Raw genomic sequence first — 24,011 nt, 5'->3', positions numbered from 1 at the left:
GAAAGCCTCTTACACGAGCTTCAATACCTGCCCCCACCACCACGACACACTGCCCTGGAGGCCAACTGCGCCTGGGGTTGTCCAGGGGCGCACGAACCGCACCCTGCAGACCGTCCGGTGACGCGGGCTCTGGACCCGCACACTTTCGCACGAACAGCGCCATACGCGCAACAACACCGCCCATCTGGCTCCAACAACCGGTTAGTCACCGGCGTAAGACCTCGGGATGCACAAGAACCCTTGAGGCGGTCAAACTGTCGTGAAAGACCTCGAGACGCACAAGAACCCTTGAGGCGGTCAAACTATCGTGAAAAACCTCGGGATGCACAAGAACTAGGGCTGGGCGTCGATTAAAAATTTTAACCCGATTAATCGCTACCCTTTAATCGATTAATTAATCGATTAATCGGTTGACTTTAGTAAAAAGCAAAAGTAGACATTTTGTCCTTACAATATGTTTTATTGTATGATAAACGGCGCATATATTCAAACTTGATTGAGAATAAACGTTGATGTAACGCACTCACAGATCACAACCCCAGCTGCGGAGGCAAAGAAGTTTGTTGACATTTTCCGGCAGGAGCGAGTTTCTTTGTTTGTTGACGATCATCCCTGCTGCGCTGAACAGACGCTCGCAGGGCGTTGAGGTGACTGGGACACACATCACACTCTTCACAATTGGCACAATTTGAGGAAACAGGGAGCCCTGAGCTCGCCACCACTGTAGTGGGTCCAGTTCATCGTCCGTCACCTCGGCCATCGATCGATAAAGCGACACTTGGCAGGAGATGGTGGGCTCTTCATTTTCCTCCGAGAAAACGTATTTTCTTTTTTTCTTGGGCGTTAGATCAGTAGAATCGTCCGAAGACGCATGTGTTAGCTGGGAAAGCCTTTCCCACACAAGTTCGCGGCGATCTTTTTCGATGCATGCGAGGCTCTTGAAACGAGGATCGAGACACGTTGCCAGTTCATAGTCGTTGTATTGCGGCCACGCGCGAAGCCTCTCATCGATAGAGTCCACCAGCATGGCCTTGAAGCGGCAGATGAAGGCAGGGTCACAGTCATTCGTCTTCATTTTATTCTTTAGCAGTTTTAAGGCTGGAATAAGTACAGACCGAGTAACGTACTTGTCCCCTCCAAGGAGCTCAGTAATGTCGAGCAGGGGCTTCAAAACTTCCCGAAGCTGCTCCAACATGTCCCAATAGACGTCTGTGAGGTGGGGAATCGACGATTTAATGGTACTGCTGTCCTCCATGGAGCGGCGCAAAGGCTCCTTCGGTTCAAGCAGGCTGCATATCATTATGTACGTACTGTTCCACCGTGTTGCGATGTCCTGCTGAAGCTTCTTCTTAGGTGCTCCGAGTTCAGCGGCATGTTTTGAAAGGACGGCCTGGTTGTTCGAACTGCGCTTAAAGTGACCCACAGTACGACGACAGGCGGCTAGCAGTCGCTCCACACCCGTCACGCTGAGCGCCTTGTGGACGCACAGCTGAAGCGTGTGAGCTGCGCACTTCAGACTCTGAAAGTTTGCTCTCTCCACCCCAAGACAGATGTTGCGGGCGTTATCGGTACAGACAGCTTTTACCTTTTCAACGATTCCCCAATCTGTAGCAGTCTCCAATACCTCACTGGCACATTGTTCCGCTGTATGGCGCTCAGGTACGTTTCTCACCTGCAATGTTGCCGATCGAAGCATCCAGTCGTCGTCGATCCAATGCGCCGTTATCCCGAAATAGGCGTCATTGGCGATGGAGGTCCAGAAGTCCGCTGTTAAGCTGATGAAGCTGGCTGCCGAGAGTTCTGCTTGAAGACGCTCCCGTCTCGAGGTATACAGGGCATCCACGTTGGCACTCACTGCACGACGGGACGGCGGCTGGTAAGACGGAGAATCCAAGGCAATCTGAAAAACTTTCGCTAGTCCGTGATCTTCCACAATGTTGAGAGGCCGGCTAGAAGAAACAAGCCAAGATGTAAGGGCTTGTGCAATAGTTTCTTTTTTCTTCAGAGAAACCGGCCTCGAAGAGAAAACGTCGGTAGTCGTCTGCTTTTTTGCAGATGATTCTTGTGGCAGCGAGATGCTTGGGTGCTTAGCTCTGAGATGGTATTGAAGCGAGCTTACACTTCCGCTATATGCGAAAGCTTTTTTGCAGATGAGGCAGTGAACTTTCTTTAAGTCAAAAACTTCGCCCGCGGAGAAATTTACTCTAAACCCGAATTTCCCTGAAAGGTTGCCCTTCATACTCCTGTATTCGTCCATGCCTGCGCAGGGTGTTGTGATGAGATACTTCTCAAACAAGTGACTGCGGCGCGACATGAATGGATGAGGAAAGACGGGGGCAAGGCAGACGGGGATAATTGGGGAGCGTCGATCCGTCGAGGACGTCCCTGAAGGTGTTATAGGAGTAGTACGTGAAGGACAAAAACAGGATGAAACATCTTCGTCGTTCATGTAACTTTACCCGCACGCTCTAATTCCACGACGTCCTTGAAGCTTTCAACAAACAGAAAATCCCCGGCGAAGGAAAGGCCCCTTTTTACGGGGAAAAGGGGAACGAGCCCATCCGGCTGCGCGCGGCGCCAACTCGTCAAAGACGACGAGAGAACGGGGGAACATCTGGAAGCACTTTGCCACGGGCAGTGCAGGTCCGCCAAGGTCGTTGCGTCAAGAGGCAAAAGCGACGCCGAGAGAGAAATTCCAACCACACAAATAAAACACAGGGTCGAATACTGAAGCAAGCCACGAACACGGCCGGCTTTGCACCACGCTGAACGAGCGGAGAGACGAGCGAGGTCACGTTGTAGCGACCGCAAGGACGGAGCATAACCCACAATGGGGATCAAGGCAGCCTTCGGAAGAGCTCTAGCTTTGTCGCTGCAAACCCGTAAGCCAACATGCTTGCGTGCCTTCAAAAAAAAAAAAAAAAAAAAAGCTGCTGCGTGTGCTCAAAAAGAGCGCGTAGCTATAACGTCCAAATTCATGACCGAGGTCACCGGACTTCCGTAAAGCCTGCTTTCATTCTGCTTCTGTTTTCGCTTTTTTCTTCCAATCCCGCGTGACGCACGACGAATGATTTGTTTGTTGGGTGTTACCTACGAGATGAACAAGGAGCAAGTTTGTATGTTCGTTTTAGAGGGAACGGCAGCAGGAGAAAGGAAAAAAAACGTATATTTATTTACTTTTGTTCGCCTCATTTTAACCGATTAACTGGTTAAAAAAATTGATCGCGATTAAAGCATTAATCGATTAATCGGAAGGTTAATCGTTCAATTGCCCAGCCCTAACAAGAACCCTTGAAGCAATTCGACTATCGCGTAAGCACTTGGGATGCACAAGAACCATGGACAGCCCAACTCCCAAGACTACCAGTACCGTTTTCGCCGCCTGAACCAGGGTAACGGGGACGGGCGGCGCCGCTGAAACCAGACAGCGACGCGCCTGCGGCCGCGCCTCCTGGTGAGACCAACCTTGTTCCTTCAGTCTCCCGCGCGAAAAACTTGACGAGTGTTGAACCCCAAATAAGAGTTTGAGTGCTCGGGCAAACATTTACTGCCTTGTTAGGCACAGGATCCAGCGTTCCCTCATCGGTGACAAACTGCATGCCCGATAAAATTAAAAGAAAGTTACATTCAGACAGGCAAAGGTTTAGCTAAAAATGGCATCCTGAGCAGCGACGGAAAGCAGCGGTGCAGCCCGCTTACGCCTTACTTTCAACGACCGCGCAAAAAGGCAACGGTTTCTTTACCCCGCGTGCTTATCGGTAGAAATGATCCTCGGTCGAGACTTTCTTGCAGATACTGGTATGCTGCTCGACATCAGAGCTGGTGGCTACCGGCCCTGATGAAGATGGCGTCTTTTCTGATTTCGACTTTTTTTTTCTTGTTGATATAAAAGTACCTACAAGGTTCTCGTAAACTGTATTTGTGAGAATCGGCCCGCCATCACCGTGAAGGGACGCGGAAACAGGCTCTTTTCTTTGCGTGTTTGCGTTGGCACGTGGGCCCCGGTGTGTGGGTGAACTGGCGACGCTCGTGCGAGCTGGGGCAGAGGACATTTTGGAGAAGAAAAAGACGAAAAGGGGAGCGCGTGATGTGACATTTTTGGCGACATTCGGAAATTAGCTTGGCTTGTAAATAGACGTGTTGTTTTTTTTCTTCCCACTACCCGCGGAGTCCTGTCTGGTTTATTCTTCCGTCAGCGACCATCAGCTGCCTCCGTCGTCGGGTCCCGGCGCAATCTCGAAAGAAGAACATCTTTACTGTATTGGCTAATTTTCTTCGACGGAAAGTGGGAGCGAAAGAGCTGCCAACGGGCCGTGTGGGACATAGACATGCCGCCACCCTTTTTAACACGAAGAGTGTTGCATCTCATTTTTAGATTTCTCTCATGATTTTTTATTTAGTACAGTCAAAGTCACTATGAACATTAAAAGCAACTATTATATTGCCGCGCGGGCAGCTAGCCAAGTAGGCAGCGCGCCCGTGGATGAATGGTTATCGTACTGGCTCCAGCGCAAAGAGCCGAGGTTCGAGGCCGGGCTGCGGATGCTCCTTTTCGTTGTTTCTGTAAATGTCGCTTCCTCGTAAGTTCGAGAACCCTGCTGCTTATTCAAGGCTGGAATGTTCTAGGCGCCGAACCTTCTACGCCGACTGTTCCAGAAGCCCAGCGCTATATGTTGTGTTGTATAATAGGGCCCTGGGCGTCATGCAAACATCTGTACCTAAGAGATCACTATCTGACTAAACTTTGTTCAGCGTCCGTCCACGGCGCATGACGTTATTTGCTCGGCCAGCCGGGCCTCGTAATCGCCCGGCGCCACAAAAGATCGGCGCAGTCGACAACGGGTCGTGCTTCTCGGCTGCAGCCGACACAGCCCACTATTGAGATTATTTCCGGAGGGGCGTCGCTTGCTCGTCTACGGGATGCATACGCTAGGGTTACCACCGTTTGCCCCCTTCTTGGGGGCGCCGGGACACCCACTGGTTCCCCGGAAGCAGCAGCGGGAAGACTTCGACAACATTCTACAAGAAACGGGACTGGACGCAACACCACCTGCCCTACAGAATGCGATACTATATACAGTGCCTGGGGGTTGAAGGGCGCCGAGTTTTTCGCACGTTGGTCCAGGAGGCTGCTGCCACGACATTCACTGCTGCAGTAACGGGGCAAGTAGATCGGCCGTTTACAGGGAGACACTTGACCTTCTGGGGTGTCACTTTGCGAGCGTCGTGAACGTGCTCGTCAAACGACGTCGGTTCATATTACAAGAACCTCCAGACGAGCCAGCGCGGGCGTACGTGGGTGCTCTCAGACAGCTGTCGAAGACGTGCGACTACGGTGACTTCTTGGAGACGTCACTACGGGACAAGCTCGTCAACGAAATTTGAAGTGTGGAGATGCGGCAAAAGCTTCTTTTGAAGGGGTCGCAGCTTACGCTAGCCCGGGGTGTTGAAATTCTGCAAGCATACGAGCAAGCAGCGGAAGTGGCCCGCCCCTACGAGGAGGGCCTGAAGACGTCAACGTCCAGCAGGTCGAGAGAACCAGATGTCGTCCAGCGAGTGGCAATTTTGCGGCAGCTCCGACACGCAAGTGTTACCGGTGCGGTACCTCTGGGCATCTAGCCAACGCAAAAGAATGCAGAGCACGAGGAAAGCGTTGTGCGAAATGCCACCAAATCGGACACTTTCAAGCGGTCTGCAAGGTCCCTGGGCGTCCTGGGCTGCCTGCAGTTCGAGCCATTCAAGATGAAGACGGCGAGGAGGAAGTCATGAGTCTGCTAAAGGTTATGCGACCATTAAGACGCTCGATCTTGGTCGTCAACGTTTACGTCGGGGGAGAGTTGCTTCAGCTGGTGGCAGACACCGGCTCATCGTTGTCTATATTGCCTGAGCACATATATCAAGCAAAGTTAGCCAGTCTTTTCGTCTTGACACCAGCTACAGTGATTCTGCGGGACCTCTCGCAAGAAAACATTCTCGTCGTAGGGGGTTTTCTGGCCCAAACCTTGCACGAAGATGTCGCGGTACGCATCGGTTTCTACGTGGTTCGACGAGGCATGGCATTGTTAGAACTGGATTCCGTGCAGCATCTGCCGCCCCACATTGACAGGTCGTCGCTGGCGTGCCTACAGACAACTGCAAGCCCCGAGATTCTTCCTCCGGAACTGTGTGAGTTCACTCTTCTTTTTGGGAACAAATTGGGACTGGCGAAATACGTACTGCACGAAGTGAGACTGCGCGCCAATGTGAACCCAGAGTCAGCCAAAGTCCGGCGGCTACCTTTGATGCTACGAGAGCAAGTCTCAGACGAATTGAAAAGATTGGAACACGAAGGGCATAATTGAACGCTTAAATGCATCGGAGTCGATGTCTCCCATAGTTGTAAAGAAGGATGGAGCAATTCGTCTTTGTGTAGATTTACGAGAGTCAAACAAGGCGGTACACTCTAAGAAAAAAAAAACGAGGAAAAAGGTAGCAACGGCGCGTCTTCCTCCCTTCTACTGACGCGCCCCCAAACGGACACGAGAAAAAGGGAGCAAGGAAACGTTTTTCTCCTTCTCCAGGCAGACGGGAGAAAGCTTTCGCCCTCCCGACTCATCTTCTTTCGGTTTCATTTTTCGAGCACGTCGCGCACGTTGTTTAATAAATGTTGTGGAGTTGATTGAGCTTCAGCGGCAGCGAAGGCCGCCTGTAATTTCGTCTTCTAGTCCAAACGTGCAGAACAATTTGTTTGCATTGACGGTTTTATCACTAATTTTATCAAACGAGCAAACGAGGCCGCTAGAAAAAGCGAAGTTCCGGAGCAGTGCCAGCAGCGCTACGTACACTGGGTAAGATGGCCATCTCCGGATTGCGGGACCCACGCGGAACTACAGTAGCGGAAGCACTCGGAACTGTGTCGACGTTTTCGACGTTATGGAAATCTCAGGAACTGCGCCCAAGACAGGCAGGTTTCGCTGCCGGCTGCCTGGGTGCCTTCCGTGCAGAGATCGGTTCTGTTTTCCGATGCCGAGTGCCAACCGGCAATCAACGTGGCTCTGTATTTCTGCGTGTCGGCAACATAGCAGCAGCATCGTGATGGCAGTGATGTGCGTTCTGAACAGAAGACTGGAATTATCGCCGATGTGACCGTGTGTTCGCGTATGAGTGGTGTAACAACAAGATGAGATGACGTAAACTGTCGGGCATTGATGCCGCTGGTCGGGCCGTGATCGAAGGGGGCGGGGTGTCGCAGGTTGACATTCCGCTTTACATTAAATAGTTTAAGACCACTTGAGGGATTAGGTGCAATCGATCGGCATGCGCATAGTCATGTTGGAACGCTGGTCGAACAGTAAGCTCCTATTGTACAGTGACCAATGTGACTGTCGGCTTTCTCCTCCCCGAGAGCGATTGCGCTCTGGGGAAAGGACTGAACAGTATGAAATCATGACGGAAAGTACGTATATTTAAAGTGCGGAATTTTAGCATTAAAATAATAGTAGTTAAAATAAAAAACTACCCTTAATTTATTATTTTGTTTAAATATACTACGGTTCCTGTAGAAACTTCCCTCCAAGTGGAGCGCTGGGATGCGCGCTAGACGTTTTCCTAGTTTGCCACGGCCTAGCTCAGTACACTTGACACCTGCCGCAAGTCGCGGCTTTGACTGCATTCAAGCTGATCGAAAAGCGATTTCTCTCTCCGTGAAGCATCACTTCCAGCTGAGTGAATATCCAGTCTACAGAGATTGATTCAAGACGGCAATTGCAGCCGTGCGCGAACAGCACAAATAGAAAAACAAACACTACAATAGAAATGCAGGCTACGACGTGCCGTGCGGGGAAAAAAACTCAAGGCTTGGAACCGCATTTGAGCGGCTTAATTTATTGGCTTTCAAATAATTACGGCCAGATCGAGCGTTTACTTTTTAATAGGAGATTCATCCCCTGAGCCATTCAAAATACTCTCAGAGGTATGACATTGCTGAAAAAAAAGCAACGTGCTGGGAATATTTTTTATTGCTTAAAGGGGCCCTGCAAACATATTTAAGCGTCTACCTTTTTTGCGGTTTCCACGTCTCATGGGGTTCGGGCAAGCCAGCGGGCATGGAGAGAGTAACTAAATATCAGTGCATCATATTTTAACCGGACGACGCGGAAACCTCCTCCACCGACGAGGGCGACCTGCGGTACCGAAAGCGCGCAAAATGTGACGTCTTTGGTCCTTGGCTTACTACTGGTCAGAGCCGCTAAAATATTTTTTTTAGTCGAAATACAAAATAGAAGTGGCGCGAACCGTTTCAATTACTGTTAAAAGTAGTTTTCGTTCAGTTTTTTAGATCAGAAAATGAAACAAATGCAGTTTATAAAGTACGGAAACAAGAAATGACCCGTCGGCATACCCACCACCAAGCGGTGGAAAAGGCGGCGCATACTAGAAAAGAATAGTGGGATCAGGCGCCGACACGGAAAGGTCCCGGATGTACGCGACGGCGCTGCGGTCGTTTACGGACTGGAGGATCCGACAGGCTCCGAGCGTTCCGAAGGCTTTCAGCGAGTAGCTTTGACTTGCGTTTTGGCCATTTCGCTTTACGGCAGCGCGAACGGACTCACATTCTGAACTGATCTTTACCCCGTGTTTGCTGTCGTTTGTGGCCAATGAAGTGTCTTGCCGAATTAGTGTTTAATCCCGCAGCAAATGCAATGAGAGCCGCTCTCGCTGCCCGCTGTATGCAGCCTATCCAGAACACGCTTTAGTGGCGCCCTCTCGCGCAGTCGACAGGGAGTGTTGCAGCCGTGTGCGCTCGCTGAGCTCACTATCTCTCCTCTAGTTCACGGCCACTCAAGCAACCAAGGACGTCATGAGGGAGGTTATTTTTTTGCTTGTTTTCGTAATTTTAAATTGCATATAACTTTTAAAATAAAGCGAAATTCGAGAAAAGAAAAGTTACATTAAGTTACTACGATCAGTGCGCTCAGGTTTGGTGCAAATTAAAAACCAGTAAAAAAGTGCTTGCAGGGCCCCTTTAATAAGTCACCGAGAAATGGACCTTTTGTTGAAATACGCGGTGCGCATGCGCGGAGTATTTAATGCGCCTGGTTTCGAGAGTATCTAGTTCTAAACAATCCTCCATCTTGCTTTTCTCGCCTTTGCGCGCCTTGGAGACCATCGAGACTCAAGTTTTGATGTTGCGAACAAGGTGAACACGAGTGATCGTACTGACGACGCCCGTTCTAGATAACGACGTGCACCGCAATCATGCCGGTGAACTGTGTAGCCTTCGGCTGTCGAAACTATTATCGCCCGGGTTGTGGAACTAGCTTTTTTCGCTTTCCGTGTGGTAAGCTTTATCCCGTTAAGCGGGCAGCCTGGATTCGTGCAGTCAGGAGAGTTGACAAGTCCGACCCCTCGAAGAACTGGAAGCCGAGTCAGCTGTCCAGACTATGTAGCGCCCATTTTATTACAGGTAAGTTGACTTGTCATTTTTGCAAGCGATAGAGCTTTGCGAAGTGCGGCAATGATCACATCTCTTCGATTGCAGGGAAGCCGGCGTTAGAGAAGGCACACCCGGACTATGTCCCTACACTGTTTAGCTACTCGCGTCCACGGCCGTCAGCCCTCGGTCGGTTTCAACGCTGGTCCTCCAGATCATCAACCCAAGGTGAGAACCTTTCCTCGTCACACCGGCGATGCGATCTAGTCGCGCGATAACTTTCATCGCGAGCAAAAAGCGACGCGATTTGAGCAGTCGCTTGCTGACCCTACTTTTTGCGACGCGTCTTCATTTTCGAGTGCGACACTGTTTTCATGCGTGATGTCACCTGAAACGGTCAGATTCCCTGCGTAGTGTGGCCATTTCGTTGAGGGTGGCCCATGCAGCTGTGCGGACACTGCCATCTGCCCATCTGCTATCACGGACGCCATGATGATGATCACGAACAAAAAGTGTAACGCTTGCTAGTCGCGTGTGAATATGCCCCATTGCATCATACAATGTAAAAAGTGGTGTGCATCAGTAGCTAGGTAAATTTTAATAAATTTCTTGTTCGAAATCCGCACCTTCATGTGTGTATGTTCATAAGTAGTGGTGTTTATAGAGACTTTATTCAATTCCGAAACTTTAACTCATTTAATATATTTACTTGATTATCTGTATCATCTTCAGAGGCTGCGACCAGTGGTGAGCCAAGACAAAGAAGCTCGTGCCCCAGTGTGTCTGAGATTGATGCAGGTACGACGTGAAATAATGCAGAGGCTGAAACTGTTATGCTCGTTAATCACATTTATTGCTTTCCAGAATCCACAGATACTGCAAGCAGCTGCGGGGATGGAGAAGGTATAAGCATCAGTTTGATTTATTGAATCTTTTTTGGAGTGTTGGGTTTCAGTAAATATTTGTCACAATTACTGGCTGTCAGTATATTTGTGTTTATTTAAATTATAAATATGTTTCCCTAGATCAACATATTATGCCTTGTGCTTGTTACAGTCGCCATGTGCTCAATTGGTTTACAAATTTGCGGTTCTCAACCCGCAATGAATGTTTGTCCCCATCAGAATCCGCACTGGGCGACTGCGTCGAGGAGCTACTCACCTCAGTTGCCCCTGCCTCTCCACAAGGCACTGCAGTTCTTGCTTGTGGTGCTAGGCTTTACAGAGTACTGAGTTGAAATGAGGCAGGCGGCTTTGGCATAGGCGATCATATGCCTTGTGCTTGTTACAATCGCCGTGTGCTCAACGGATTTACAAAGTCGCTGTTCTCAATCTACAATGAATGTTGGTCCCCACCAGAATCCGCACTGGGTGACTGCGTCGAGGAGCCACTCTCCTCAGTTGCCCCTGCCTCTCCACAAGGTACTGCAGTTCACGCTTGTGGTGCTACGGTTTATAGGGTACTGAATTGAAATGAGCGAGACGGCTTTGGCATAGGCGAGCTTATCATGCCTAGTGCTTGTAACAGTCATCGTGTGCTCAGCTGGTTTACAAAGTCGCTGTTCTTAATCCACAATGAATGTTTGTCCCCACCAGAATCTGCAATGGGCGACTGCGTGAAGGAGCCACTCTCCTCGGTTGCCCCCGCCTCCCCACAAGGTACTGCAGTTCTCGCTTGTGGTGCTAGGGTTTATAGGGTACTGAGTTGATATGAGCAAGACGGCTTTGGCATAGGCGAGCTTATCATGCCTAGTGCTTGTTACAGTCATCGTGTGCTCAGCTGGTTTACAAAGTCACTGTTCTTAATCTACAATGAATGTTTGTCTCCACCAGAATCTACACTGGGCGACTGCTTCGAGGAGCCACTCTCCTTGGTTGCCCCCGCCTCCCTACAAGGTACTGCAGTTCTTGCTTGTGGTGCTAGGGTTTATAGAGCACAGAGTTGAAATGAGGCAGACGGCTTTGGCATAGGCGAGCATTTCATGCCTTGTGCTTGTTACAGTCATTGTGTGCTCAGCTGGTTTACAAAGTCGCTGTTCTTAATCCACAATGAATGTTTGTCCCCACCAGAATCTGCAATGGGCGACTGCGTGGAGGAGCCACTCTCCTCGGTTGCCCCCGCCTCCCCACAAAGTACTGCAGTTCTTGCTTGTGGTGCTAGGGTTTATAGGGTACTGAGTTGATATGAGCAAGACGGCTTTGACATAGGCGAGCTTATCATGCCTAGTGCTTGTTACAGTCATCGTGTGCTCAGCTGGTTTACAAAGTCGCTGTTCTTAATCCACAATGAATGTTTGTCCCCACCAGAATCTGCAATGGGCGACTGCGTGGAGGAGCCACTCTCCTCGGTTGCCACCGCCTCCCCACAAGGTACTGCAGTTCTCGCTTGTGGTGCTAGGGTTTATAGGGTACTGAGTTGATATGAGAACATGATTCTTATAGGCTCTCCATCAAATGGAGGTGCAGAAAACCCAGTCACTGAAGCTGCTTTAAATTCTCCTAATTATCCTCCGTTTTTTACAGGACCCAGCAAACGAGAAACCATGACACCTGAGCTTTGCAAGATGCTGCAGTCTCAAGACCTCAAGATTGCAAGGCTGCAGCAAGAGGTTTTGAGGCTGCAGGCAGAGAATGCCCGCCTCAATAGAGAAGTGAACGACCTGCTGTCCAGGCAGCTCACACTAAACATGATCTGAAAAAGCAAGAAAGACTGTGCGCTTTATACGGGCATGTCAGATTTTGATATTTTTGAGGGGATTTACGACTACTTAGTGTATTATGCTTCCAGGATGGAGTATTGGGGCATTAACAGGAGGTCACCGGGCGAGAAAAAGGGTCGGTCGCGAGAGTTCGAGCCGAAAGAGGAATTTTTTATGGTGCTGGTTCGGCTTCGAACCGGAATGTCGGGAAAGGAAATTGCTCGGAATTTCGGCATTTCCGAGGGCCATTTCAGTAGGGTGTTTGCAACTTGGATCAATTTTTTGCACCGCCAGTTCAAGGCCTTGACGCGTTTCCCAACGTGTGAAGAGCTGCAAGGCCACTTGCCTGCCGCTTTTTTGAAGTTCCCTGACACGCGCGTGATCTTGGACAGCACTGAAGTGCGCACTGAGAGGGCGTCATCACTAGCGGCGCAGCGGCAGACCTTTTCATCTCATAAACACTACAATACGTTCAAGGCAGTTGTTGGCTGTGCACCCGACGGTTACATCTCTTTTGTTTCAGATCTGTGGGGAGGGTCTTCGTCTGACCGCGTGATCGTTGAGAAAAGTGGGCTCTTAGAACAGCTTCAATTTAGGTGATGCCATCATGGTTGACAAAGGTTTTAAACTCAATGACCTGCCACCGGGTGTGCGAGTGCACATTCCTTGCTTCCGGAAACCTGGAGAGCCGCAAATGGCTGAGATTGAGCTCTCGCACACCCGACATGTAGCAAGTGCTCGTGTCATTGTTGAGCGTGCGATTGGCAGAATTAAACAGTTTCACATTCTCGACAGACCGTTCCCCATCACAATGATGGACCTAGCTGAGAAAACCTTTCAAGTTTGCTGCTACCTGAGCAACCTTCGTGGTCCTCTAATTAAGAACTAAAAACCAGCCGCTAAGAAAAAAAAGCCGCTAGTGATGACGCCCTCTCAATGCGCACTTCAGTGCCGTCCAAGTTCACTTCTTGACGAGGTAGTAGCCTTCGTTGTCCGTCCCCCCTTTCTATGTATCTTCCTCATGTCTAATTACCGTTACCAACACGCTCGTTTTGTACTTAAAAACCACTGTTCTGCTGTTTTAATAAACCTTTCTCTCAACTACCCAAACATCAACTCTGCCTCCTTGCACAGGAAATGCTGTCTCCATTTTAATCTCAATGAGCATCGTACCAGCGTACGGTCGTGTATCACTACTGCGTGATGCATGTTAAAGACCCCAGGCTAGCGTTTGCTCTGCGCTGGCTAAATTTCTCATCTACAGCTGGGAGCCTCGTTGCCCGTTGATGCAGACCAAGTTCTAAGCTGTATAAACATACACACAACCCAATTTTTTCGAAATGGTGTCTCTTCGTCTTGGTCAGCATCAGGCCGGATGTGATCTTGGTGACGATGCGCGATGACAGTGTCGTAGTTCTCTTGTACCTGCAGCTTGTAAGTTCACTCCTTGACGAGATAGTAGCCTTTAGTCACTCGTTTCCCAGTCGGCTGTTCAACAGACAAACTTCGTCATTTACACGAAACTCCCATGCTCGAACCCTTTCTGTCATCTGAAGAAACTGATGTCTGGTCACGTTGGCTTCCACGGACGGCTTGTCAGCATACAATCTTGTGTGGAGACATCTTCACAACAGCAAAATCGCTGGTGGCTCTCCAGTTGTTGAATGTGGAACGTTGCAGTCGCTTAGAAGAGACTTGCTAAAAGTTACCCGTGGCTGCCTGGGTGATGTGGTGCTGTCAACACCGGGCACATTCCGCTGCTCTTCAAGAATAGGAATGTTGAAATAAGTGGTTTTTGATGTACATATGGGTTTGTTTTGTTGCATTTGATGCTTAGTGTTGTTTTGCTGGTTGTGCAATAGGAAATTGAGAGTTATAATTACTATTGTCACTTTGTTTATCCTATATTCTGTAAAAATGATTAGAGTTCTGGTGTCAATAAACTGTTAGAAACCCGCACCTGAGGGATGTGATTACTGTGCCAAACTGCTTACCCTGCCACATTTTTCCAAAATGTTAGGAATTTGTGCCAACAGTAAATATCACTTGATACTGAAAATATAATAGCTCAGGCCTCGCTACATGCCACATTGTTATAGTGGGCTTGTGCGAATTTTCATGAGTTTTGAGTATGTACTATTTGATTTCTTCTTTATTAAACGCTGAAAGTACTCTGAAGTTTTCCAATATTTCTCGTGTGCTTGATCTGTTCTGATAGGTTAGCTAGCTTTGTTGAGTGCGCCTCTCGCTGCGCGCCGGTGTACTGGAGTGAAGCGACAACCACAAAAATGGACATCACAATGTTGCACATTTTGCTTTGCCGCAGTGCATCAGCGTGCTAAGGGAAGACACTCTTCCAGTGCAGGTCTCAAATTTGAGATTTACCAAGGATACTCGAGTGTTGCCAAAAATATTTTTATGGCCAGCTCTATAGGTTTATTTTATGTTACACTCTTGTTTAGTTATTACTGTGGCCGTCAAAAGACCCAACAGATGCCAGTAAAGAAGAAGCATCGCCGACAAGCTTCAGTGCGCCTTTTGCACGTGCGAAAGACCACTGGGGCATGAACACGCGCGTCCCGAGGCTGAAGCTCTGACCAACCGCCATTCTCATTCCAACTGATCCCGGCGCTCGGTCAGTTAGCTAGCTCCGAATTTATAATGATAATTAAAAATAGTTTCTATTTTAAGTAGCATGGAAGTCCACGTGTTTTCAGCGCTACATTACCTTTAAATTGCTTCATATCTGTTTGATCGCACAATGAGTGCAGTAAATTGAAACTAAATTAGCTGGAGCAGTGGATAGAAGTTCAGGAAGAACCTTATCAAGTTCATAGGGATTGTTTTTAGTATGCACACTCAAAATATGGGCACCTTAGCCATGGCAATACATTGAAATGCTCTTGCACATTAAAACAAATCAACAAGCGTAAAGCTAAAATAAAGGGTTAATCAGCAAACCTGTGCCAGAAACAAAATAAAGAAAGAGCGTTGAGAGAAGCAGAAGCGAATGTCGGAGCGTTGGTTGGCTAGCGAGAGTGCGCGCTGTCATCGGGAGATTGAGTCGGCTAGTCTAGACGTAGGGCAACACCTTGCCCATCTCTTGTGCTCTACGTCGACATACATCATGTCGGCAAAAGTCTTGTTAAGCCGCTCCGTTAGCCCGCTGGTCTGCAGGTGGTAAGTAGTGGTTCGATGATGGCTGGTGTGGCTGAGCCAAATGATACCTTGCGTCAGCTGCACGAAACACGCAGTTCCTTGGTCTGTAACTAAGATTTCAAACGCTCTGTGAAGGGGAACAATAGGCTCAACAAAAAAACTTGGCAACTTGAACCGCAGTCCTATACGAAAGGGCTTTCGTTTCAGCGTATCGCGTAAGATGACCTGTGGCAACGATTACCTATCGGTTCCCTGGGAACAACAATACCCTGCTAACACAAGGCATTGTTATTCCCAGGGTGGCCTCAGTCGTCTGAATGGCCACAGACGTCTCATTTATGTTTCGAAACAGATCATTAGCAGTTAGTTAGCTGCCCACACTGCTGACGCACGTTATTGTTATTCTCAGAGTGGCCTTGGTCGTATAAATGGCCACCGACGTTCGGTCTATGCTTCAAAACAGATCATTGGCAGTTAGAGTTAGCTGCCCACAGTGCCGACGCACGTTATTGCTATTCTCAGAGCAGCCTCGATCGTGTGAATGGCCCCCGACAAAAACAGTATATGCTTCGAAACAGATCATTGGCAGTTAGAGTTAACTGCTCACAGTGCTGACACACGTTAGTTATTTTCAGAGGGGCCTCGGTCATGTGAATGACCACAGGCGCACCCCTTAGACATTGAAACAGAGCACTGGTACTGCAATTTCGCTCTCTGCTGTGCTAACACGCGGTTTTGTTATTCCCAGAGGCCTCAGTCGCGTGAATGGCCACAGACGTCCCATGTATGCTTCAAAGCAGAGCACTGGCAGTGATCTGTTGTCGTTTTCCTTAGGGGAGAAAGAGCTTGTTTGCAATTAAAATTCTATTTGTTGCGTAGCGAAGATGTTTAGACAGTGGGAAGGGCTAATATGGCATCTGATGTCTTTGCCATAGATGGGCTGCAAACTTTTGTTGTCGCATAGTTCAAATCTACACTGGTGACTCATAGCACAGTGCAATGTATAGACCAGCTTAGACATTATCGCAACAAAAATAAAAAGTTTGTCTGGTGGCTGCATATCGAAATGCTATACGGCAACCAGCAGAGAAGCATGACAGCATGAGACACGGGAGGTCAGTGGTGGACACGAAAAACAATCCGATTTTAAAGCATATGAGTGGTCCTTAATAGGACCGTTTTGTGTTCCGAGATGTTCTATGCTTTCTCCATGATGGTGGCGGTAGGCTTCGTCAAGGGGCTCGACACCAGACAGGTCACTCTTGGATGGGGTGTCCTCTCCATCCGGCTGAATGACGATGGGCTGGATGTGGGCACTTGTGGCACCGCCTCGTCGGAACGTTGCTTTAGTGTCAATAACGTGCCTCACAGCATTATACCAATTGTCAGTGGTGACCTTGCCAACTTCTTCGTTGAGGAGTGTCCCCACGTCGACGATCTTGAACGTTGTGTTTCGGGCAGCAACGCCGTTCTTGATCTGGGCCCATATCAGTTCAATGGGGTTGAACTCGCAGTGATACGGTGGGAGCCTAAACACAGTGCAGCCAGCCGTCTCGGCAGCAGTGTCCACACAATACTTTAGGTGCTGTGGCTTCACCAAGGCCACAATGTCGAGCAGCTGCTTCTTCAGCATCTTGGGGTCCCATGAAATTTTTTTTAGACGTCAGCCACTGTCGGATGCTGTCCTTGCGGGAACTCGTCGTCGGCACTGCTTCCAACCGCCGTGAATGGTAAGAAGCGTTGTCCATGACGATAATGCTTCCTGTCGGCAGTTAGTCGAGGACACCATCGAACCACTTCTCGAAGCGGGTGCCATCCATTTCCTCGTGGTAATCGCCGGTCTTTTGTCCACAGAACACGTCCAGGCAGTCGTCGACGAAGCCTTCATTGCTGCCGATGTGGGTGACCAATAAGACGCCGGCCCTTACCCGATGGCTGCTTGAGGCCAGTTGAGAGACCACGCATGAAAGCGTCGTGAAACGAGGATACGGTCGTGTCTACCCACACCCTTGAGACGGTGTGCCCTGCCGTCACCCACGTCTCGTCCAAGTAGAAGATCCTCCAACCATCGTTTTCGGTGACGTGCAATCTCATGCAGGTACTTCTGCTGCCAGGCGACGATGTCCTCTCGTTCAATCAGCCACGAGTTTCATTCCGTGCATCTCGTCAGAACCCCCCCCCCCCAATACACACACACATGAGCCGCAGATCACCTCAGCTTTCTAAAACTCTTCTTCAATCCCTCACCGTCATGGACAACGTAGAATCCAGCGAGCCACTGCTTGTAGGACACATACTTCTTGGTAAGTGTACCTAGTCGCCTAAGGCGCCGTGTCAACATTTCTGGGAAAAGGGCGTGTTTAGAGAAGTGCAGAAGCCCTGGTAGTACTTCTTCATCAAAGAACTTCTCATCAAAGTCTATTGTCTCGATATGCGTCATCCCTTTAGACTCTGTGTTCTCCCCTGTCCTCTGTACAGATGACAAAGTGGCACCACTTGTGGCCAGTCACCGCCATTTGACCTTGCACTTGGAAGAAGTATGGATGCTTCCTCTTCAGTCGCACCTCAAGTCCAACAACTTCGCAGCAGAAGTTTTTCAGCTTGGCGGCTTCCAGGACCATCTTTCCTTTCTGCGAAAGGGGACACTTTACCTCAAGAAGGCCCTCGTCACCAGCTACCGTGACGATTCTGTCGGGTGAGGCACCAATGAAATCGTACTGTGGGTGCAAATGCAGTCCGGTTTCTCGTACTTCAACTTCAATGTCGGCCAACGTCAAGAGCTGCACATAGGAGGCCACAGCGTCTGGTTCGTGCTCCCTCCCATACGCCATCGCCTCACTCACAGAGGCCGGCTTGGGGTAAAGCATCCGCTTGAGCAAGTAGTCTGGCTTTTTACAGCGCACTGCAGCTGCGAACTGCGATGCAGTTACGCGACCCACTCTTTCTTTGTGCCATCTTGGGTTGTCAGCCTGCCCTACAGTGTCTGCAGTGATCTGTCCCCTCTCTTGACACGACAACACTGGAAGCGAAGCCACGTGCGCCTGCACGGTGTCTGAAGCAGAAGTTGCCCAGAGGTCCTCGTCGTCGCAGATGGGCAACGGTGGCCTGGGCGGCACTGCCTGGCAGGCACCACCAGCGTACCTCAGCCAGAGCATGTCAGGAGCTGCCGCAGTCAGTCTTGCTTTCAGCCTTTCAAGGTTTCTGGATGCGGATGAGGATGAGGCAGGAGAAACTGACTCGCAGGGGTCAAACGATCGCTTTCGCTTGACAGATCCGGGCTTGTTGATGACGAACTTGCGGAACGTGAGGTCGGTCAGGGGCATCAGAGCGGCAGGCTTCTTTGCTGAAAAGACAGTTATTGCTCTTGTTAATTTAAACTGCATTGAAATATTAATTAATATGGCTTTTATTTTAGTATTTAATCTGCATGACTAACATTTTCAATGAACTATCAGCAGGGCTTGAGTGCAGTTCTTTGCATTTGCTTCAATGCCACAGCTCTGCATTTGCTTCACAATCAACCAAATGATATGACTAAAAGCCAACCTGTATTTTACACTAACGCCTGCCTTAGTTCGAACAATCTGTACGATGACAGCCGATTCTATAAAATGTCAAACCCGAGTCTTGTATAACTGCTTGATTGACCCCGTGTCGCGATTCTCAGGCTTCACCACACATGTTTCAACACAGGCGTATGCGCCAGTGGTCTAGTGGTAGTGAATACAAACCTTCTGATGGCACAATCCAAGCACAGGGGACGTCGGTGCAGGAGGTCTGGTTCTTGCTGCAGCTTTCTTCCGCAGAGAAAAGCACAGCCGCAACATGCTGGCAGCTCTGGCTCCGGCTAAAAGTAAAGAGAGAGATATATTGGCATAAACATATTTCTACCACTTTCCTTGGCACAGATGAGTGAAGAGACCCACACTTGACTCATCTTGTAAGTTGTAAACAGCACTCTTAAAACGAGCAACGTACACCTGGAGTAATCAGCTGATCCAAGACGCACTGGAAGCTATTTTCCAGTAGGTAGGGGCAAATGATTTAGGGGGGCTGGCTTTGCCGCCTTGCCTTCCAAGGTTTTCGGGTGCGTAGTTCACAGGGAGGGAGGGAAGGCGGAGTTGGCGTATTACAGTGCTACGCGCTTCGAGTAGGCCCGCAGCATGGGGACAACTGAACCTGAGCCTAACCCAAACCCCGTCCCACCCCTCCTCTCTTCCCCTGTGAACCTCTCAACCGAAAACTAAACAAAACATTTTTATGTGAAATACAACTCCGCCCGCCCGCCTCGCTCACTCCAAGAAACCCTCAAGACAAACCACGCCAGGCGGCAAAGCGCGCTCCACAGGGATCACCGCCCGACAAGTACTGCAGCTAAGGCACTTCGCGCGAAGCTTTTGCTGTTACTCTTTTAGATGGGCATCTTTGTACTAAAGGAAGACTTAGAATCTGGATCGATAACATCCTTCACATTGAAAATCGAAGGAGTTTCTAGTCAAAATCCGGCTTCCGTAAATCGGCAGCTCGACGCAGTCGATTTTAGCCGCGGGCGCAGTAAGTATTGATATTAATACCGCTATCGCCCACCGTTAAAACACGAAAGACAGAAGACAGAAGAAAATAAACAAAACATTCAACTCACCCCGCGACGCATTCGCATGTGCCACCCTCGATGACGCCGGTCTCCCTACTGAACCACGCTGTTGCGGTGTACGGGACTTTCTTCATCGAAGGAAGAACGACGGCTCGCACAAAGCAAATGTTCGAGTCCTTGGACCAGTTCCACATCACGTGTCGGACGTAACCTTCTTCTTTGAAGGACCATCCCCGATGCGCTTGCCTCAACGAACTGTCCTTTTTGAGGTAGCTCCATACGCGGTCCTGGGTGAGGTACGTACGGTCCGGGGGATGACGTACCCAGTGGTCCGCGTCAAACGCGAACGGGATGTTCTCATCTCGAGACATCGCGACTCAAAATGCTTCGAAAAGCAGCGAGTGTACACAAAAAGAAAACGAACCGGTAGCACACAAGAAGCCTAACGTGCACGTTGTTTTCTCTACAAATACTCTCCAACCCAGTGCGCCTCAGGTTCGCCCATCACCCCATAGGTGGCAGCACATATTCGCCAAAAGGTCCATTGCGTACGTTCAAAACGACCAGTATAAAAGACGGAAACGCAGACTTATGTTGTAGTGTTCGGGTTAGTGTGCCGTTGTATTGATGGTTGTACGGGCCCTGTATGTTCAGCTGATACTTCAGAATATAAAAATATTTTTTGTAGGACATGAATTGGGCGGTACCTAGCGCCACCTAGCCTAGCTACTTGCAATTACTCTGCTAGACCCTGTTATCTGGTGGCAAGCGATTTAACCAGTGCCCGGTTACTGCCATAGACCCAATGGAGTCGATTTCTGGGCAAACTGGGCGCTCAGCAGCGTTTCCGTGGTCGGAGGCGGTCATTACTGCAACGAATCGAAGCCTCATTGCTCTATTAATATATAACGAAACTAAAATAAGCAGCAAGAATTATGTTCATAAAATGAAGCGCTAACGTTTTAATAATTACTTTTGACGCCGTCGAGCTAGCTTGAGCGGCTTCCTAGCCGTTTGCGAAGACGAAGCCGCTCAAAATCCAACATGGCGCAGCCCCTCCGCCGTGCCCTGCTGCTGCTCCCTACCGCGGTACCGCCGGTACCGCCGTAGGTTTTGCTTGGAAATGCACGGTTCGCGCGTGCCATGCCACTTGTTATGGCAAAGAATTGTAAGTTCTGCTTGCCTACCTTGTGTCCAGCAGTAGACAGCCTGTTACTTGTCGTCGGCGTCTTCCAGGGAATCGAAACAGATGCAGCGTTTCCGCACTCGTTGACGCATTTATTCAGTCATCTGCATGACAAGGAAACACAATTTGCACTGTCACTTTAAACAAACGTTGCTATGCGGAAAAAGAATAATAATGCGCGCAGTATCTAAGTTAGCAAGAGGTGCTACAGTGAAGATACAATATGCGACACTGTTAGCGCGAACATGACATAGCTTTTTCACTTTGAAAGGCTATCGGCGCGCACCAACTATTACTGCGTTAGTTCGCCAAGTGGCTGTATAAAGTTTCGGAAACCTCAGATGCAACTATGGTGCGAGAATATCTGTCTTCGGCGATTGAAAAACACAATAATAATAATTTCTGATATGTGTTACATAGAAGCGAACCCAGTGTGAAGTAAATATGCAGCCTTGCCGGGGAATTGTATGCAAACAACCCTATCGGTGAGGTATGTCTAAGAAGATATTTAAATTGTTACTGGTTGTGGAACCTCAAATACCAACCTGAACGTATATTACAATAATACATGAATTCTTCATTCTGTGTAATAAGACAATAATGCAAAATTTTAGTGAGTCAGATATTGTCCACCGAAACTTGGGATCTTAAAGAGTGAAACTCTCCAAGTACGTAGTTTGAATTCTAGCTGCCAAAGGTCCTGGAATTACTGGTTCAAAGCAACAGATATCCTCCCCCCTCGCCCTCTCACCCTAAAAAAAACTGCCTAGAGGTTGTTGGCCAACAGCAGGCTAACAACATGTCTAAACAAAGTGGATGCTCAGAGACTTCTGTTAGCCTATGATTTTGCTTCATGAAAATCGTGCAAGGAGCAACCTGCTGACGCAGTGGACAACATTGTCTCTCGAGGGTCTCAAGAAGCACAGCCAAAAGATTTCATGCCTAGTTGAAACTCGTGTCATTCTGACTGGTCCATGCAAATAAACAGTTAACACAATTAATTATAATTCGGGCAAACTTATTTGTCGCTTACTTACAGACCTGAACCAAAATCTTTAGAGACTTAATAATGTGTAGACCTAGCTCTCTGTAGACCACTTTGGTATTTCTAATTGCTCTTGGCCTCTCGATTAGCTTCCGATACGTGTCGCTTGCGCCGTCAAGTTGAACCACGATTAGAACCAGGTTTTCTTGGTGTGGCCACCGAGATCCTATGATGCCCATGGTATGGACCAGCCACTTCATTGTTCTTTCTCATTTCTGCTGTATGTGTGTTCTCTATCCTCTCAGGATCTGCACAGGACAATGTAAGAACACATTAGTTTGTCTCGTCACAACACATACACTTGCAGAAGAGAAACAGTGCTATGAAACATTGCATAGGGCTGCTCCTACTATCCTTTTGTTTTTGTTATAATCCTCTTTGCCCCAGCCACTCTCGTTTTACACTACAATTGATCGTAAATTAGACTGCATAGATCACTACGGCGGAACCTAGCATGCTGATGGTTACATATTCAGCTTGATAGTTTGGCCAGCAATAGTTTGTTTTTGATAGCTTGATAGTTTGGCCAACAAAAGGTAGTGTCTGTGGTAATTTTTTTGTGAAGTACCCTTCCCAAAAAAGTTACCACGGACACTACCTTTTGTCTATTGGGGTTCCCTGTCCCTGAGGCTCGTTGGAGTGATTTTCATGCCTTGGCAATCTGTATGGATACACAAAAAAAGAACACATAATGCAAATGATGTTTTTTTTTATGTGCAACAAACGAGAAAAAAAAAACCCTAGCGCGAGTTTCAATTGTTTTGAGGGGAGTGCGTTGGGAGGTGTAAAAACTTTGGAAAGAATTACACGTGGAAGGACGGATAGCACATCTCGCGATCAAGCTCTGGTGTCTGCATTCCGCCCTTCTATGCGTAAATCTTTCAAGATCTTAAAACTGTCTTTAAAAATAAATTATTTTACTATCCAGCTTTCTATTTAATTCCAAAAGAAAGTAAATGTGGCAAAACTAGTCGCAGGGCTGTAAAAGAATCTACACGAGTTATATTAATAAAAACGGGCAGATATTATAAGATGAACTATGAAATGTTATGAAACTTGGAGAAGAATATTTGTATATAGACTACACTTCACTCGATGGGGATCTACACTGCTGTGCACGAAATTGACGAGAGGTAGAGGAGGTCATATTTCGTCAAAAGTAGTCTACAGATCATAAAATATTTGCAGGACGGTCTTTATCCACAAAATCCCTTACGAACGCTCGCCGAAATGTGTGCATCACAATGAAATCACGGTGACATTTTGTAAATTTCAAAAATGGAACGATATATTCAAGTACCTAAAAGAGTACAAAACCCTCAAATGGGGAAATTTGTGGCTCAAATATCACCTTAGGAAGAAGTGTCAATTGGGGTAAAAACTTTCAAACTCACCGTCGTAAGTTGGGATCCGAACGAACGGGTGCTTCTTGTCCCCGACGCTGCTTGGGCACGACTTGGTGTAACCGCACGAATGAGGTGGTTTAAAGACACGAAAAGCTTTCCACTACCCCGAAAGTGCGAGGCTCGCGCAATGCGATGATCGAGGCCCCGACGCTTGACGCACCGAATGCGAGCGAAAGCGCGAAAGCACCGAGCAGGCCCACGGACGCCTCCACTGGCCTCCACACGATCCACCGGTTTCAGAACGCGCAGGGCGTAAGCGCGCATGCGCACAGGCAGCGGTTTCGTTTTAGAAACGCAGAAAACAGAAAAAAGCAAAATTTCGAAAGCGTGATGTTGACATAAACTTTAAAAAAAAAAAGTTTATATTCTTAGGAATACGTAATTTGTATTTAGTGAAATAATATGCAGTCATAACAACATGTAAATAAAGTTTGATTCATTATTGTTTTGTTTAGTTTTTAGTAATGAGCGCCTCCGACCACGCGAGCGCTGCTGTATACCTCTATGGTGG

General features: G+C 48.5%; 2 protein-coding genes and 1 pseudogene across 2 annotated transcripts; 1 reads left to right on the top strand and 2 right to left on the bottom strand.

Moving 5' to 3' along the window:
- Window positions 1-523: 523 nt before the first annotated feature.
- LOC115309651 (zinc finger BED domain-containing protein 4-like) lies at window positions 524-1,255 on the bottom strand. Its single transcript, XM_029967896.4, has one exon. The coding sequence runs from the start codon at window positions 1,253-1,255 to the stop codon at window positions 524-526; it is 732 nt and encodes a 243-aa protein (XP_029823756.2).
- Window positions 1,256-9,204: 7,949 nt separating this feature from the next.
- Window positions 9,205-10,341, top strand: LOC120850852 (THAP domain-containing protein 2-like). Its single transcript, XM_040223520.2, has 4 exons — window positions 9,205-9,445; window positions 9,521-9,640; window positions 10,145-10,210; window positions 10,277-10,341. Exons 1-4 carry the CDS (start codon window positions 9,238-9,240, stop codon window positions 10,339-10,341), a joined length of 459 nt encoding a protein of 152 aa, XP_040079454.1. The 5' UTR covers window positions 9,205-9,237.
- A 7,079-nt stretch (window positions 10,342-17,420) lies between these two features.
- On the bottom strand, window positions 17,421-18,424 carry LOC120850850 (annotated as a pseudogene).
- Between the last annotated feature and the right edge of the window lie 5,587 nt (window positions 18,425-24,011).

Source organism: Ixodes scapularis, unplaced genomic scaffold (genome assembly GCF_016920785.2).
Source record: "Ixodes scapularis isolate PalLabHiFi unplaced genomic scaffold, ASM1692078v2 PGA_scaffold10__122_contigs__length_95168666, whole genome shotgun sequence".
Lineage (NCBI taxonomy): Eukaryota > Metazoa > Arthropoda > Arachnida > Ixodida > Ixodidae > Ixodes > Ixodes scapularis.
This window is presented reverse-complemented; position numbering and strand designations above follow the sequence as displayed.